A 14,281-nucleotide genomic window follows, 5' to 3' on the forward strand; every position below is an offset into this window, starting at 1 on the left:
ACAAAGAGAATGCTAGACCACCCCAACAGGCGCATCCACCAATCATCCTTTCTATTCAATTCAAAGAGTGGAGTACTGATCCTTTTCTTCTGGGGGTGGCCCTCATACATAAAAGAAAACAAAGAACGTCTAACCACCAACAACTCCAGTCCATGCATTCCATGTCCAAAAAAAGGACACTGAAAAGACGCCATGTACAATGTACATCCCAGAAAGACCACGCAACTATACAAGGGGGGGTAAAATCACAAATTCGCAACCCACAAAAGAAGGCATATATACCACAGGTTTCCAATTTCCGAGCCGGGACATTACAATTAGATCAAAATCGCGTTTCACTCGTCATCCTCACCGTCCCGCTCGTTCTTCTGGTTGGCGGGCTTGGCGAGTGCCTTCTGCCAGATGGTGCGGGCGGCATCGCGGTTGAGGTCGGCGAAGAGAATGTCGAAGACTTCGGAGTACCAGCTGACCGGGTGGCCTTCGATACCCTCCTTGATATTCTGTAGAGTGGGGTTAGCACTGATCGGCGGAGAGAAAGAGACGATTAAATTTGAAAATAGCGAACATACCTCAGGAAGCTCGAGCCAGTCGGATGTGTTGTCAGCTGGGAAAATAACCTTGGTTGCGCCGGCCCGACGAGCAGCGACGGTCTTCTCTCGTAGACCACCGATGCGGAGGACCTTGCCGGTGACAGTCAATTCACCGGTCATGGCGATAGTGGGATCGAGAGGGTGATTCAGGGCCAAGGAAAGCAGGGAGCTAGCCATGGTGATACCAGCAGAGGGACCTAGTGGGAGGGTATTAGCAATTGAACAACTGAGGTATTCACCATGAATAGAAGTTTTAAACATACCGTCCTTGGGAACAGCACCCTCAGGGCAGTGCAGGTGGACCTTGGCCTTCTCAAAGAATAGGTTCTCAGAGAAGTCCCGAGCCATAACAGACTTGGCGAAGGAGTAGGCAATGTGCGACGATTCCTTCATGACATTTTGCAGATTACCGGTGATCTCCAGACCCGGCCGGGACTGGTACTTCAGAGCGTTCTCCAGAATACATTCAACATACAGCGCGGCTCCGCCCATGCTAGTCCAAGCCAGACCCATGGTAACACCAGGTGGGAACGTCTCGTACAGACGATCGGCGGTGAAGACTGGGGGTCCAACGTAATCCTTCAGGGTCTCCTTGCTGATGCTGACGTGAACGTTCCCGGGAACCTTGAGGGCGTGACGCGGGGTCTCTGCAGTCGACTTCTCGGGCTCGAGAGGGGTCTCTGCGGGATCCGCAGGCTCATGCTCCTTCGCTTCCTCTTGAGCAGCCTTGCCCTCATCGGTCAAAGCAGCCTCTTCGGGCAGCGCCTCCTCGCCCAAGTCCTGAACGATCTTGAAGGCTGCCTTCCGGTATACCTTCTCAATCTGCTTCTTCAGGTTACGGACACCGCTCTCGCGGCAGTACGACTTGATGAGCTCTTCAATAGCTTCCTGCTCAAGGGTAACATCCACGTCCTTCAAGCCCGTCAACTCCCGCGCCGCGGGGGCCAGGTATCGCTGAGCAATGGCCATCTTCTCGTCCGCCACGTAGCCGGAGAGTTCAATCAACTCCATACGGTCAAGTAGGGGTCGAGGAATAGTGTCGGTGACGTTGGCTGTGCAGACGAAGAGGACCTTAGACAAGTCCACAGGGACATCCATGTAGTGATCCAGGAACGAGGAGTTTTGCTCAGGGTCAAGCAACTCCAAGAGAGCGGAAGAAGGGTCACCCTGGTGGCCTCGGCCAATCTTGTCGATCTCATCAATCAAGATCAAGGGGTTCTCCGTCTGGCACTTCTTAAGAGCTTGAATGATGCGGCCGGGGAGAGCACCAACGTAGGTTCGTCGGTGACCCTTGATCTCCGCAACATCGGTCAGACCACCCACAGAGAAGCGGTAGTATTGCCTGTTCAGAGCACGAGCCACTGACTTGCCGATACTGGTCTTACCCACACCAGGAGGGCCAACAAGGCAGATAATCTTACCCTCCACTGTGCCGCGGAGCTTGCCAACAGCAATGAACTCAAGAATACGATCCTTGACGTCCTTCAGGCCGTAGTGATCCTCGTCCAAAACGCTTACCGCATTCTTAATGCCGAAGTTCTCCACACTCTTCTGGCCCCATGGAATTTGGGTCAACCAGTCCAAGTAGTTGCGGGTGACATTAAACTCCGAAGCAGCGGGCTCCAAGTGAGCAAGCTTGTTGATCTCTTCTTCGAAGACCTTCTTAACAGCCTCAGGCATAGCTAGCTTCTCTGCCTTCTCCTTGAACCTCTCCACAAGCTTATCCTTGCCGTCGGACTCGATCCCAAGCTCGCGCTTGATGCCCTTCATCTGCTCCATGAGCCAGTATTCACGCTGGCGCTTTTGGATCTTGGCCTCCACATCCTTGGTGATCTTGGACTGAAGCTGTGCGTTCATCAACTCCTTCTTCAAAACAACAAGCGCCTTGGGAAGACGCTCCTCAATGTTCATAGTCTCCAGCACCTCTTGCATCTCATGCAGCTCACCAGCAGAGACCGCGGCGGCAAAATCAGCAAGCTTAGCGGGCTCATCACTGAGGTTTCCAGGGAATTGATCCGTGTAGAAGGCCGAGATCTGATCACGGAACAAGGGGTTCAGGGTGGCGATCTCCTTGCACACATTCACGATCTCACTCGTCACAGCACGAATAATTCCATTCTTCTTATCATATGGTTCCTCCGCAAGATTCTCCACATTCACCAAGCTGACAGGGTATTTCCGGAGGAAGGAAGTGGGCTCATAGTGGTCCTTGGGGGCATTTTCGGGTGTTCCTTCTTCAAAGCTTGCAACAACGTCACCTCGCTTTTCACTAGTCTTCTCCTCCGAGGTAGCAGCATCTTTCTTCGTTTCGGTAGGCGGGAGCAGTGAGGAGATCTTAATACGTCGGTGAGGGTACAACACAGCGGTCACACCGCTGGCCTCGCCACGAAGAGGGTAAGCAGCGGTGATTTGAGCGAAGACACCGGTATCGTAGACATCTTCCAAGTTCTCAATCACATCGCCGTCGGCGTTGTCATCCTTGAACAAGAATGCGCCGACATAGGGTTGACCCCGCTTCATCATATCCTGGATCGCAGCCGCAACATTGGGGTCCCGGATAGTGATAGCTTTGTAGAATCCGGGGAAGAGGGGACGCTTGGCGATAGGAATGGCCATCACCTGTGGGTATACATCCGGGACCGCGGGCTTCTGTAGAGCCTTATCTCCGGAACCCTTTTTTCCCTTCTTGCTACCGTCGTCATTGCCGCCACTGCCACCGCTGCTGGCCGAGCTAGGCTTTGAGTCAGCCAAGCCGCCGCTTGGCGGTATGGGAGCTGGCGTCTGATTCGAATCACCCTTCCCATCCGCTGCGTTGGCATCTTTCTTCGATTCCTCCTCTAAGCTGCGCTGCTCTTTATCACCGGAGGACCGGTCCTTTCTCCGCGTGGAGACTGTCTGGTCCCCGGTCTTCCCCGAGTCGAGAGCTTTCCTTCGAGGCTCAGGAGCTCGGTCGACCTCCTTATCATTTCGCTGTGATTCTTCCCCCTCCTTCTGTTCTTGCTCGTCTTTCTGATCCTCTGGTGGGGGTTTCTCTTTCCGCCGGATGGAGCTCGAGGAGAACGTGCGGGGGGCTGATGGAAAGGACCGAGAGAGTCGGGCCGATGTCAATGCTGATCGGAAGGTCGCATTGTTCCTTGAAGAGATCAGGAATGGCCGACGAAGGAGAGGGCGAGGTGTTTGATGGAGCGCAGCTCTCCAGGGGAGGGTTTGGCCGCGGAGCATGCTACTGGATCGAGTCGCGTGATGCGGTGGAGGTTGGGGTAGAATCGGATACGGTAGGGATTTGGGTATTGAATAGAACCTCGAAGCACCCGTATAGCAGCTTCGGGAAAGATGCAGTCGTGAGAATAATGGCAGAGAAGTGATGAGTGTTAAGGAAACGCAAGTTCCGGCCTCGGAACACCGCTCTGTAAGCAGCTCCATCTTTCATCATCCTGGCACGGGCCGACCGTTTCTCCGAGCAAGCCTTCTACCGAGCCGCCCAGAAGCTTCTTTCAGCGAACAGGAGAAGCCGACTGGATTAAAGGCTATCCTCGGGTTTACCAATTTTAAGACTTCACCCGGTTTTCCGCCCGTCTTTCGCTCTTTTTGATCCCATTTGATTGTTCTCCCGCTCGATTCCAATTCTATTAACAATTAGCCAACCACTGCTTGGGAATTACAACTCATGAACCCATCCGCAGCATTCCCCAAGGCCGCGGGCCTCCCCCGCGCGCCTGCTGCGGGCACCATCGACATGTTCGAAACAGACAGCCAGCCAACATGTCTGCTCTGCAAACCGGAAACGGGGATATCACGCGACAGCCTCTGAAACCTCCGCTAGACGACTGCGTGAGAGTGTTCATAAGAAGAAATCCTTCATTGCGCCGTCGGTTAGAGTATGTGACACATTTGGGCTCTCACAGGCTGCTTTATCTCGCCTTCATGCAATAGACTGACGCTTTCACAGATCTTCCATACCACTTCTCCCCTCTCGGCGATTCCCGATCCCTATAAGGTCCTCGGAGTGGACAAAGGCGCCTCCGCCAGTGACATCAAGAAGGCATACTACGGCATGGCCAAGAAATACCACCCGGATACCAACAAAGATGCCAATGCCAAGGAAAAGTTTGCCGAAGCGCAATCCGCCTACGAATTGCTATCCGATGCGAAGAAGCGCGAGAACTACGATCGATTTGGCTCCGCAGCCTTTGACCAGAATGGCGGGTTCGACCCCAATGCCGGCGGTAACCCCTTCGCTGGCGCCGGCGGCTTCGGTGGCTTCGGCGGTGGTGGATTTGGTGGTAGCCCATTCGGTGGAGGCTTTGCGCAGGATATCAACTTTGAGGACCTCTTTGGCGCTTTCGCTGGAGGCGCTCGCCGAGGCGCTCGTGGGCGACGCAATCCCTTCCAGGAGCAGATTCTCGTCGGCGAGGACATCGAAGTACAGAACAACATTTCATTCATGGAGGCTGCCAAGGGAACGTCTAAGGAGATCAACATCACTCCCTTGACACAATGCGGAACTTGCAAGGGCGATGGATTGAAGTCCGGCGCAAAGCGGTCCCAGTGCAAGCAATGCAATGGCTCCGGAACCCGTGTTCACTTCATGCAAGGTGGTTTCCAGGTTGCTGCGACTTGCGATGCCTGTGGAGGTATTGGTATGATCGTTCCCCGCGGATCGGAGTGTGGTGGATGCCATGGAAACGGTGTCGTTCGGGAACGCAAGACCATCAAGGTGGATATCCCTGCTGGTGTTGAGGATGGTATGCGGATGAGGGTGACCGGGGAGGGTGATGCCCCACCTACTGGAACATCTGCCGCAGCCGGTGCTCGAACTCAACGGGGTGATCTATATGTCACTATTCGAGTTGCTCCCGATCAGCGATTCAGCCGCAACGGATCCGACATCCTTTACACCGCCACCCTCCCTCTTACCACCGCTCTTCTCGGTGGTGAGGTGACGATTCCGACCCTCGACAACGAAGTCAAGGTCAAGGTGGCTACCGGCACCGGCACCGGTGATCGGATCACCTTGTCCGGCATGGGTATGAAGAAGCTCGGAGGCCGTGGTGGCCGCTTCAGCCCCACAGGTGACCTGAAGGTCGAGTTCAAGGTTGCTATGCCGAAGTACCTGACCGGTAACCAGCGGACTATTTTGGAGGTCCTTGCGGATGAGATGAATGACAAGACGGCTAAGCGGACCATGAATTTCAACAAAGAGAGGTAAGTTCAATCTTTCCTTATACATCAGACCGTCTTCGTAATATGCAATGCTGACATCTTATCTCTCCAGCCCTGCATCGCCCTCCGAGTCTGCCGGTAACGGCAGAGACGAAGGATTCCTCAAATCCATCTGGCACAAGCTGACGGATAAGAACTGTGATCCTTCAAAGCCCGAGGCCAAGGATGCTAAGGATAACAAGGATGCTGGCAAGACCGATGCCAGCAAGGACGACTCGAAGAAGTCGAGTTAAAAAAGAGCTACTGTAAATCTCTGTGTATTTGTATACCACCTTGGGCTTTGTATTTATTTCTTGATCTTTTCATCTGGTCTATTTGTTCACCATGTCATAGCGCCGGCGAGATCGGAAGGCCTGGTTCTGCCTGTTTTTGGGGTGGGGCAGTTCACTTGTATTACTACTTGTTGTGTTTAGGTAGCCATGAAAGCTCTCTACTTTCTCTGCATTACAGGGATTTCCAATTCAAATCATCTAGAATGTTTATTCTTCTGCCTATCGTACTTCGTACTACCTGAAGTATATAGCTAAGTCACAGAATTAAGCGAGTACCGAGCCCCTGGAACTATATAATCTGCAAGTCTAAACTGGCGCGTGGTTGGTTGGCGCCCGCCCAGGCCATCACAACACGGTCGTCACTGGTCACTGCTGGACATCACATCCCACTCTGTCACTCCCTACCTCTCCCTCTCCTCCGTAAGCATCTCATCTCCCCCCACCTGCCATTTACCTCTCTTCTCTATCGCGATTCAATTCCATCCCGACCCTCTTGACATCCGCAGGGGACTCCTTCGGACCGACGTCATTGACCAAGCAGTGATCACCGTTAGGCCCCGACCTCCCGCCCTCCCTTTACCCCACAGCATCGATCCCGACCCCCTCAGGAGCACCGTTGAACCCGCCTCGCCTCCCTCTCGTGCTCGCTTCTCTCTTTTTACGTTATCGCTAGTGGATGGGAGCGCATTGCTCCTGACAACCATCCGACCATGGTTCAGTCACCTATGCTCTCCTGCCCGTTGAAGCAGACCAACGAGATCGATTGGATCCAGCCCCTCAAGGATTACATCCGGCAGACCTATGGCGAGGACCCCGAGCGCTACAGCCAAGAATGTGCGACACTCAACCGCCTTCGACAGGATATGAGAGGCGCTGGTAAGGATAGCGCCACCGGTCGTGACTTGCTTTATCGATACTACGGCCAGCTGGAGCTGTTGGACCTCCGCTTCCCCGTCGATGAGAATCACATCAAGATCTCCTTTACATGGTACGCCCTTGACCGCTTCACTTGGGTTATTTAGCCCCCCAGCTGACCAATTTTCTACCCTAGGTACGATGCATTCACTCACAAGCCGACCTCCCAATACTCCTTAGCCTACGAGAAAGCTTCCATCATCTTCAACATCTCCGCCGTCCTGTCCTGCCATGCCGCAAACCAGAATCGGGCCGAGGATGTTGGTGTCAAGACGGCGTACCACTCATTCCAGGCATCCGCGGGGATGTTCACATACATCAATGAGAACTTTTTGCATGCGCCCTCGACCGATTTAAACCGAGACACCGTCAAGACCTTGATTCATATCACTCTCGCCCAAGCCCAGGAGGTGTTTTTGGAGAAGCAAATACAAGATAAGAAGAAGCCGGGATTCCTTGCGAAACTGGCAGGCCAAGCCGCCTACCTCTATTCTCAAGCCGCGGAGACAATGCAAGACTTCGTGACTAAGAACGTCTTCGACAAGGTATGGTCGATCATGGTACAGGCCAAGACCGCACATATGGGGTCCACCGCATCCTACTTCCAGGCGATTGCAGACAGCGAAGGTAACTCGCATGGTGTAGCTGTTGCTCGACTGCAAATGGCAGAGAAGCAGGCTACTACAGCACTCACCTGGGCCAAGTCCTTCCCATCCTCGGCTTCTGCCACCTCGAACCTGCCGGTAGAGGCCGGAGCCAACTTGGTGGACCTTGTCAAGCACAATCTCGCAAATGTGCAAGCCATGCTGGCTACGATCGTCAAAGACAATGATTTCATTTACCACCAACCCGTCCCTAACGAGGCTGGCTTGTCTGCAGTTCCCAAGTTGGCCGCGGCCAAAGCAATCCCTGTTAGCGAGCTTTATCAGGGACAAGATATCCAACGCATCATTGGACCGGATATTTTCCAGAAACTCGTTCCTATTTCCGTCACGGAGACCGCCAGTCTCTATGACGAGGAGAAGGCTAAGTTGATTCGCGCTGAAACTGAGAAAGTTGACACGGCCGATGGTGAGATGGCTGCTAGCCTGGATTATCTGAAGCTCCCAGGGAGTCTCAACATTCTGAAGGGTGGCATGGATCAAGAAATGACTGTTGATGAAGAGTTCCGCCGCTGGTGCTCAGAACTCGCAGGCCACAAGCCATTCCACAAGGCCCTCGACGAGCTCCAGGAGCGCAAGAATGATGTCCAGACACAATTGGACCACTGCTCCAAACAGTTGGATTTGGAGGAGAGCGTGTGCGAGAAAATGCGCTCCAAGTACGGCGCAGACTGGAGCCAGCAGCCTAGCAGCCGCTTAAACACAACACTCCGTGGAGATGTTCGCACATACAGAGACACCATCAGCGAGGCCAGTGCGAGTGATACCCAACTGTCTGCCACGTTCCGACAATACGAAGGGGACTTTGACCAGATGCGATCGGCCGGAGAGACGGACGAGGCTGATGTGCTCTATCAGAAAGCAATGATCAAGGCTGGAACTAAGCATAGCAAGGGCAAGAATGGTGTGGCTAGTCCGGCGGAAGGTAGTCTTTTGGACGATGTGTATGATGAGGGCAGTGCGTCTGTCTCGGAACAGATCGCAAAGGTGGAAGGAATCTTGCACAAGCTGAATCTCGTCAAGCAAGATCGGGCCACAACTTTAAAAGATCTGAAGGAGAAGGTAGGAGGAGAATCCTGCTGGATATAGACTACCGCTAACCACTAATCAGGTCCGCAATGACGACATATCGAACGTTCTGATATTGAATAAGAAGTCTATCGCCGGCCAAGAAAGCCAACTCTTTGAGACCGAACTTGAAAAGTTCCGGCCACATCAAACTCGCCTCATGCAAGCGAATCACAGACAGTCCTCCTTGATGAAGGAGCTCACGAAAACATACGCAGCCCTGCTTCAAGACAAGCGAGTCCAGTCTGAACAGTCCAAATATGAATCTGTCTCGAAACAGAGAAACTCTGTTATGGCTCGATATAAGAAGGTGTATGAGGCATTCAACGGTCTCTCTTCTGGTATTCTGCAAGCTCGCACATTCTACCAAGATATGGGTGAGAATGTGGAGAGTCTGCGGAAAAATGTTGAGACTTTCATTAGCAATCGCCGGTCTGAGGGTGCACAGCTTTTGAGCCAGATCGAGCGTGACAAGGCTAGCGGCGTCTCTGAGCAGGAGGATCGTGAGCGGGAGAAGCTCCGCCTGTTGATGGAGCGTCTCTCTACGGAACCTAAAGGGCCATCAATCTCACCATCCACCGGTTCTGCGGTTGCCCCTCCCTCCAAGGTCAAATCTCCGCCACCTCCTGTTCAAACCCCATCTTATTCAATGACGGGGCCATCGCCACAGATGTCACCCCGCTACCCGCCTAGCATGCCAGGCGCACCGCAACAAGCCGTCCCTCTCTCCCACTCCCCAGCACCTTATGGTCAGTACATGGGTAGCAACCCGGGATACGTACCTGGTCAGCCCTTCCAGCAAGGTGCTGCTGCTCCACTTTCCGAGGGGTACAATCCCATGGCGTACCCATACCAGACTCCTGTTTCCCCGCCCCCAAACCAGCAATTCTTCTCCCAAACACCTACGGTATACAGCGGCTACTCAAGTGCTAGCCCGGCACCCACCGCTGCTGCCGTGACCCCGAACTATATGGCTCCGCAGGGATACATCCCTCCCCCCACCTCCACCGCGCCCGCAACAAACCAACTACCCACCCTCTGCCGGCGGGGCGTACCCCTCTGGACCCGGCGGATATGCGCAGGCCAGGCCTTACGCACACCACAAGGCCCCTTCTCAGTCTCAGCCGCAACAGCCGCCAAACGCTAATGACCCCTGGGCAGGTCTGAACGCATGGAAATAAGCATACAGTATGTGTATTCACATATGTCTCTTAAGGCGGGGACAAAATGAGTGGAAGGGGCATGTTTCTCGGCGTTCTTTTTTTCTTTTGCCTTTTGTTGTGTGAGCTCGGTATCACCTCCTTGACTCCCATTTTAGTAGGTCTTGGCTTTATATTCTACACCATCCTCTATTCTGGGCCTGATTTTTGCAGAATGTGGATGTTCGTGATTGTTTTCTCTATGAATAGAGAATCTGTGTTGTTATGTAAATGATGAATGCGAATATACAGTAGCGATTATGTCTTTGAAGGACAGAAGCCCTCGACGTAAACTGCAGGATCATAATAGTTCTATTTTGAGGCCACTACTGATTACTGTGACCTTAAAGACCAGTTATCTATTGCCTCTCTCAATCGCTCTCAATAGGGGCTGTTGCTTGAGGATGAACGTAGGATTCCGGGGCTTGGGCCTGGTATATGGATGGGGTTTCATAGGACGAAGTGGGATCGGGAGATTTTTGAGTCGCTTGGATTTGCTCATTGATAGATGTTGAGTCTGATGTTGTTTTCCATTAGAGATATGGTTAAGATTGTGGCGGACAATAATTCTAATGAGATGGAAGTAAAGTGAGATTCAATTATTTCTAGGTAAGTGGCCAATGAGCGGGAAGTTGCCTATTTTGAAAGAAAGAATCTATCTCATTTAGTGACTATCAAAGGTCTATTCAAGGCATATATGCACCCCAATCTGAATGAATATCCCAAGGAAACTCAAGCTGAAGATCTGCCTCGTTTGCCCCCTTAGATACTAACTTGAACAATAAATGCTTAAGCAAGCCATCGAGACCGAGAGTCTCGGGTCCCCCCTTTAATGCAACCATCTTCAAAGCCCCTTCCATATGATGTTTCAACATCCTCGTATCATGCACAAACAACTAAACTTGTTAGAAATTAACAGCTTGTGTCGCCTTAGGAATGCATCGTACCTCATCGTAAGCCAGCATTATCGCTTTTGCAACAGTGGAGTCACTAAAGCAGGGCGCCTCATTTGAGATTGCATCTCGTAGTACTTTCAGGCATACACTCTTGTAATGAAATGCTCTTTGAGTAAAGCTTGATTCCTGATGCGACTGCGTATAACTTGCAGAGAGATGCCGACATGATAAGAGGAATATAATATCTAGAAGACTTGCATCGGCGCGCGCGAGTGGTACCCAGGTACTCGTCATGCGCTGTGTAAATTCGAGAGTCGGCTCATTACATCGCATAAGCGGGATGATCACAGTCACATCTCATAGATTTTAGTGATGAGTTGTATTTCCAGATTGGTCATACATACAGTGGTCAAATAACATTTCCTCAATTGGTTTCAATGGTGTTGCAAAGCTCATAAAGGGATCCTTCCGATCGGCTGACAAGATGGTGACAAGCGGCGTATTTGGATGCTCTTTCCAGGGCCCTAGCTTAACGGATATTTCGACTAAGCCACCTTGTTTTGTGGAGTTTTTCTGTGCTTGGTATTGTATTGTTCGAAGGCGCCTTGCCTTGGCATGAGCTGAGCGAGCAGCGTGGGAGTGGGCAAGTTTCCGTTGCCGTGTAGCTGATCTGGTAGCCTCTTCAGGATCATTGGATGAGACGAGGATGAATTGAGTTCTTGGCGGTCCCATGATGCCGTAGAGTAGATATAGTACAAAGCCTAACGAGTAGTTGATTCCGAACGAAGGCGTCCAGGGGTCGACAAAAAGGTGATATCGAGTTGAAGATATTCTAGAGCTAAGGGACTCGGATGTGGTAGAATTCTTTTAAGATCGTTCATGACAAAGCTCACTTGTCAGATAAGTGATGATGAATCCGTCTTAACTCCGATGGTTGGATGATCAATGCCAAGCCTTGCGCCTTCCCAAGATGGTCAAGCCTCAGATCTGAGCAACAACGCAAGTGGCTTGTGGAAGCTTGAACTCCCCACATTTTTCACTCAAATGCAGTACTGAGAATGAGGCTTAGAGATGATCCCTAAGGCTCGACCATATATATTGATTCAAAATGCAGGTAGGTGGTTCCTAAGTATCTGGCCAAAGCTGAGCTAAGGACGGGATTTAGCCCCCAACTTCCGGTCGTATTTAAGGGCCGGTTCAAAACCCGACTATCGACCACTTGGTCTGAGGCTAACAGTCAGTGATCAACAAGATTGACAAAATAGTAAGGAATTCGTGAGATTGAACCATTAATCTAAAACCCTAGTAAGCTAGGGATCTGTAATATCGACCGCTCTTGGGCACAACGGCCGCGTTAGATTTGAAATTTAGGGTAATTCTTCATGAGTTTGTTTTTCTGCAATTCTGCTCAAGAACCAATCACATCAAAAAAGCCAAGACCGGCTCCTACCTCTTCAAGAGCTTCAGTGTTAAAAAAACATATTTTGGTCTAAGTATATCCTCAGAACAGAGCCATTGCCGGAGTTAGGCATGGCATCGGACGTCCTATTCTAGGGCTTTTGAATCAACTTTCACATATAAATATCGATACCAGGACGCTTCTCAAGCTGTCTCAGAATATCCATATAGTTTCCACTGACTGGCTTGACTATCATGGCTGGGACAGTCGTGATCACTGGAGCCAACGGCTCCCTAGCACTCGGCTTTGTCGAGGCTCTTCTATCCCGCTATCCCCAGCATACCCTCATCGCTACTGTTCGAAACACCTCGCCGGAAAAAGATTCCAACACTGCAGAGCTTATGAGGATTATCTCGAAGTACCCAAACTCCAAGGTCAACGTGGAGGCTCTTGACCTCGGTCAGCTTGCCAGCGTGCGCACTTTTGCACAGATAATATCTGGCCTGGTTCTTTCGAAGAAAACTCCACCAATTACAGCGATAGTTTGCAACGCTGCCACTTTGTCACTAGAAGCAGGGCAGAAGTTTACGTCTGATGGCTTTGAGGCTACCTTTCAAGTCTGTCACCTATCGCACTATCTTTTGGTCTTGAAGTTGCTTGAAAGCATGGATCCCACATCTGGACGCGTCGTCATGCTAGGATCCATCACCCACTATCCTGATAAGCCAAACCCGGTATCATCCCTGGGTCCATGCTTTCCCGAGAACCTTGAAGAGCTGGTCAAGCCAACACCTGATCCACGATCGCTCGTCCATGATAGGGGTTTCCAAAGATATGGTACTGCAAAGCTCGCAAATGTGACATTCGCTCTCGATCTGAATGAAAGGTTGAAGAAGGTATGCAGTTACTTGGCATATATGCGAAAAATATCGTCCCACTGACTCTTTTTTAGGACCCTAAATTTTCAAATGTCACTGCGACGGCCATGGACCCGGGTGGCCTTCCAGCTTCAAGAGCCCAAGCAGAGCAGAAGAAATCTACCAAGCGAATTATGTCAACTATCAATTTCCTAATGCCCGTTCTCAAGCATGTGACCACTGCATTCCGAACAATCAAAGATGCTGGTCGAGAGCTTGCCATCGTGAGCGTTGATCCTGCATTCAATGGGAAGAGAGGCTATTTTGTTGCCCAGAAAGAGGACGCTCCAGCGGCAATTAGCAAAGATATCGAGATGCAGGAGAGGCTTTGGGCGGCGTGCTGGAGATGGTCTGGGATGAAGCCGGAAGAAACAATTTTGCAGGATTATGCTCGTGGGCTATAAGTAAATATTCAAGCACGATTTTGAAATGAAAGATAATACTATTTTGCGTACTCAGAGCTGTGAAAAAAGGTTAATAGCGTGTCTGACGTCCCACTAAGTGGAAATCAGATGCAAGATTCAGTAGTGCTAATTGAACATTATTCTCCAAAATACCAAGATTTCTTCGATTCTTATACATATTCCCCACAGACCCACTTTCCACCCCGCCGGTCCAGGAAAAAGGAAATATAGTATGAGTTGTACGACGACGCTCTCGCCATTGAGGAGGCTGAGGCTTTTGCCATGTCCCGACGCTTAGCCAAAAAAATGGGGATCTTGGCTGGTACTTCAGCAGGCCTTGATGTAGTGGCTGCGATTGAGCTAGCGAAAAATTGGGCCTGGAGAGGTTGTAGTCACCATTGCGTGTGACACGGGTGTGAAATATGTGCGATGTGACCTCTTTACGGCTGAGTGAGAGTATTCATTTTCATTAGGAATCAATAGTCGAGCGGTTCTGAGTGTACAACAATACTTGTTCTAAAAAGCCAGAAAAAAAAAACGAAAGGAAAAAAAGTGCAAAAGAAATATCTCCGAATAGGGGAATCGAACCCCTGGCTGTCGTGTGAGAGACGACGATGTTAGCCACTACACCAATTCGGATGTGCTTGAGAGGAATGCTTTATATTATGTATTATCAATCAAACAGATTTGTAACCGATGATAGTCTCTGAAGAACCCTTGGAAGAATATATACACC

The 14,281-nt window shown here is 51.0% G+C and overlaps 4 protein-coding genes across 4 annotated transcripts; 3 read left to right on the top strand and 1 right to left on the bottom strand.

Annotated features, from left to right (window-relative positions):
* Window positions 1-335: 335 nt before the first annotated feature.
* On the bottom strand, window positions 336-3,812 carry N7473_001368 (endopeptidase La; the record flags this gene model as incomplete). Its single annotated transcript, XM_057147308.1, has 3 exons — window positions 336-500; window positions 570-787; window positions 854-3,812. 3 exons carry the CDS (start codon window positions 3,810-3,812, stop codon window positions 336-338), a joined length of 3,342 nt encoding a protein of 1,113 aa, XP_057015194.1.
* N7473_001369 (putative mitochondrial DnaJ chaperone (Mdj1)) lies at window positions 3,740-6,046 on the top strand (the record flags this gene model as incomplete). Its single annotated transcript, XM_057147309.1, has 4 exons — window positions 3,740-3,865; window positions 4,274-4,468; window positions 4,540-5,795; window positions 5,866-6,046. The coding sequence occupies 4 exons, from the start codon at window positions 3,740-3,742 to the stop codon at window positions 6,044-6,046; spliced, it is 1,758 nt and encodes a 585-aa protein (XP_057015195.1).
* A 749-nt stretch (window positions 6,047-6,795) lies between these two features.
* bro1 (putative signal transduction protein BroA) lies at window positions 6,796-9,877 on the top strand (the record flags this gene model as incomplete). Its single annotated transcript, XM_057147310.1, has 3 exons — window positions 6,796-7,073; window positions 7,137-8,724; window positions 8,774-9,877. The coding sequence occupies 3 exons, from the start codon at window positions 6,796-6,798 to the stop codon at window positions 9,875-9,877; spliced, it is 2,970 nt and encodes a 989-aa protein (XP_057015196.1).
* Window positions 9,878-12,478: 2,601 nt separating this feature from the next.
* On the top strand, window positions 12,479-13,545 carry N7473_001371 (uncharacterized protein; the record flags this gene model as incomplete). The annotated part of the gene is made up of 2 exons (XM_057147311.1): window positions 12,479-13,120; window positions 13,177-13,545. The coding sequence occupies 2 exons, from the start codon at window positions 12,479-12,481 to the stop codon at window positions 13,543-13,545; spliced, it is 1,011 nt and encodes a 336-aa protein (XP_057015197.1).
* Window positions 13,546-14,281: the final 736 nt, after the last annotated feature.

Source organism: Penicillium subrubescens (genome assembly GCF_028828155.1).
Source record: "Penicillium subrubescens strain IBT 31985 chromosome Unknown utg000001l_segment0_segment0, whole genome shotgun sequence".
Classification (NCBI taxonomy): domain Eukaryota; kingdom Fungi; phylum Ascomycota; class Eurotiomycetes; order Eurotiales; family Aspergillaceae; genus Penicillium; species Penicillium subrubescens.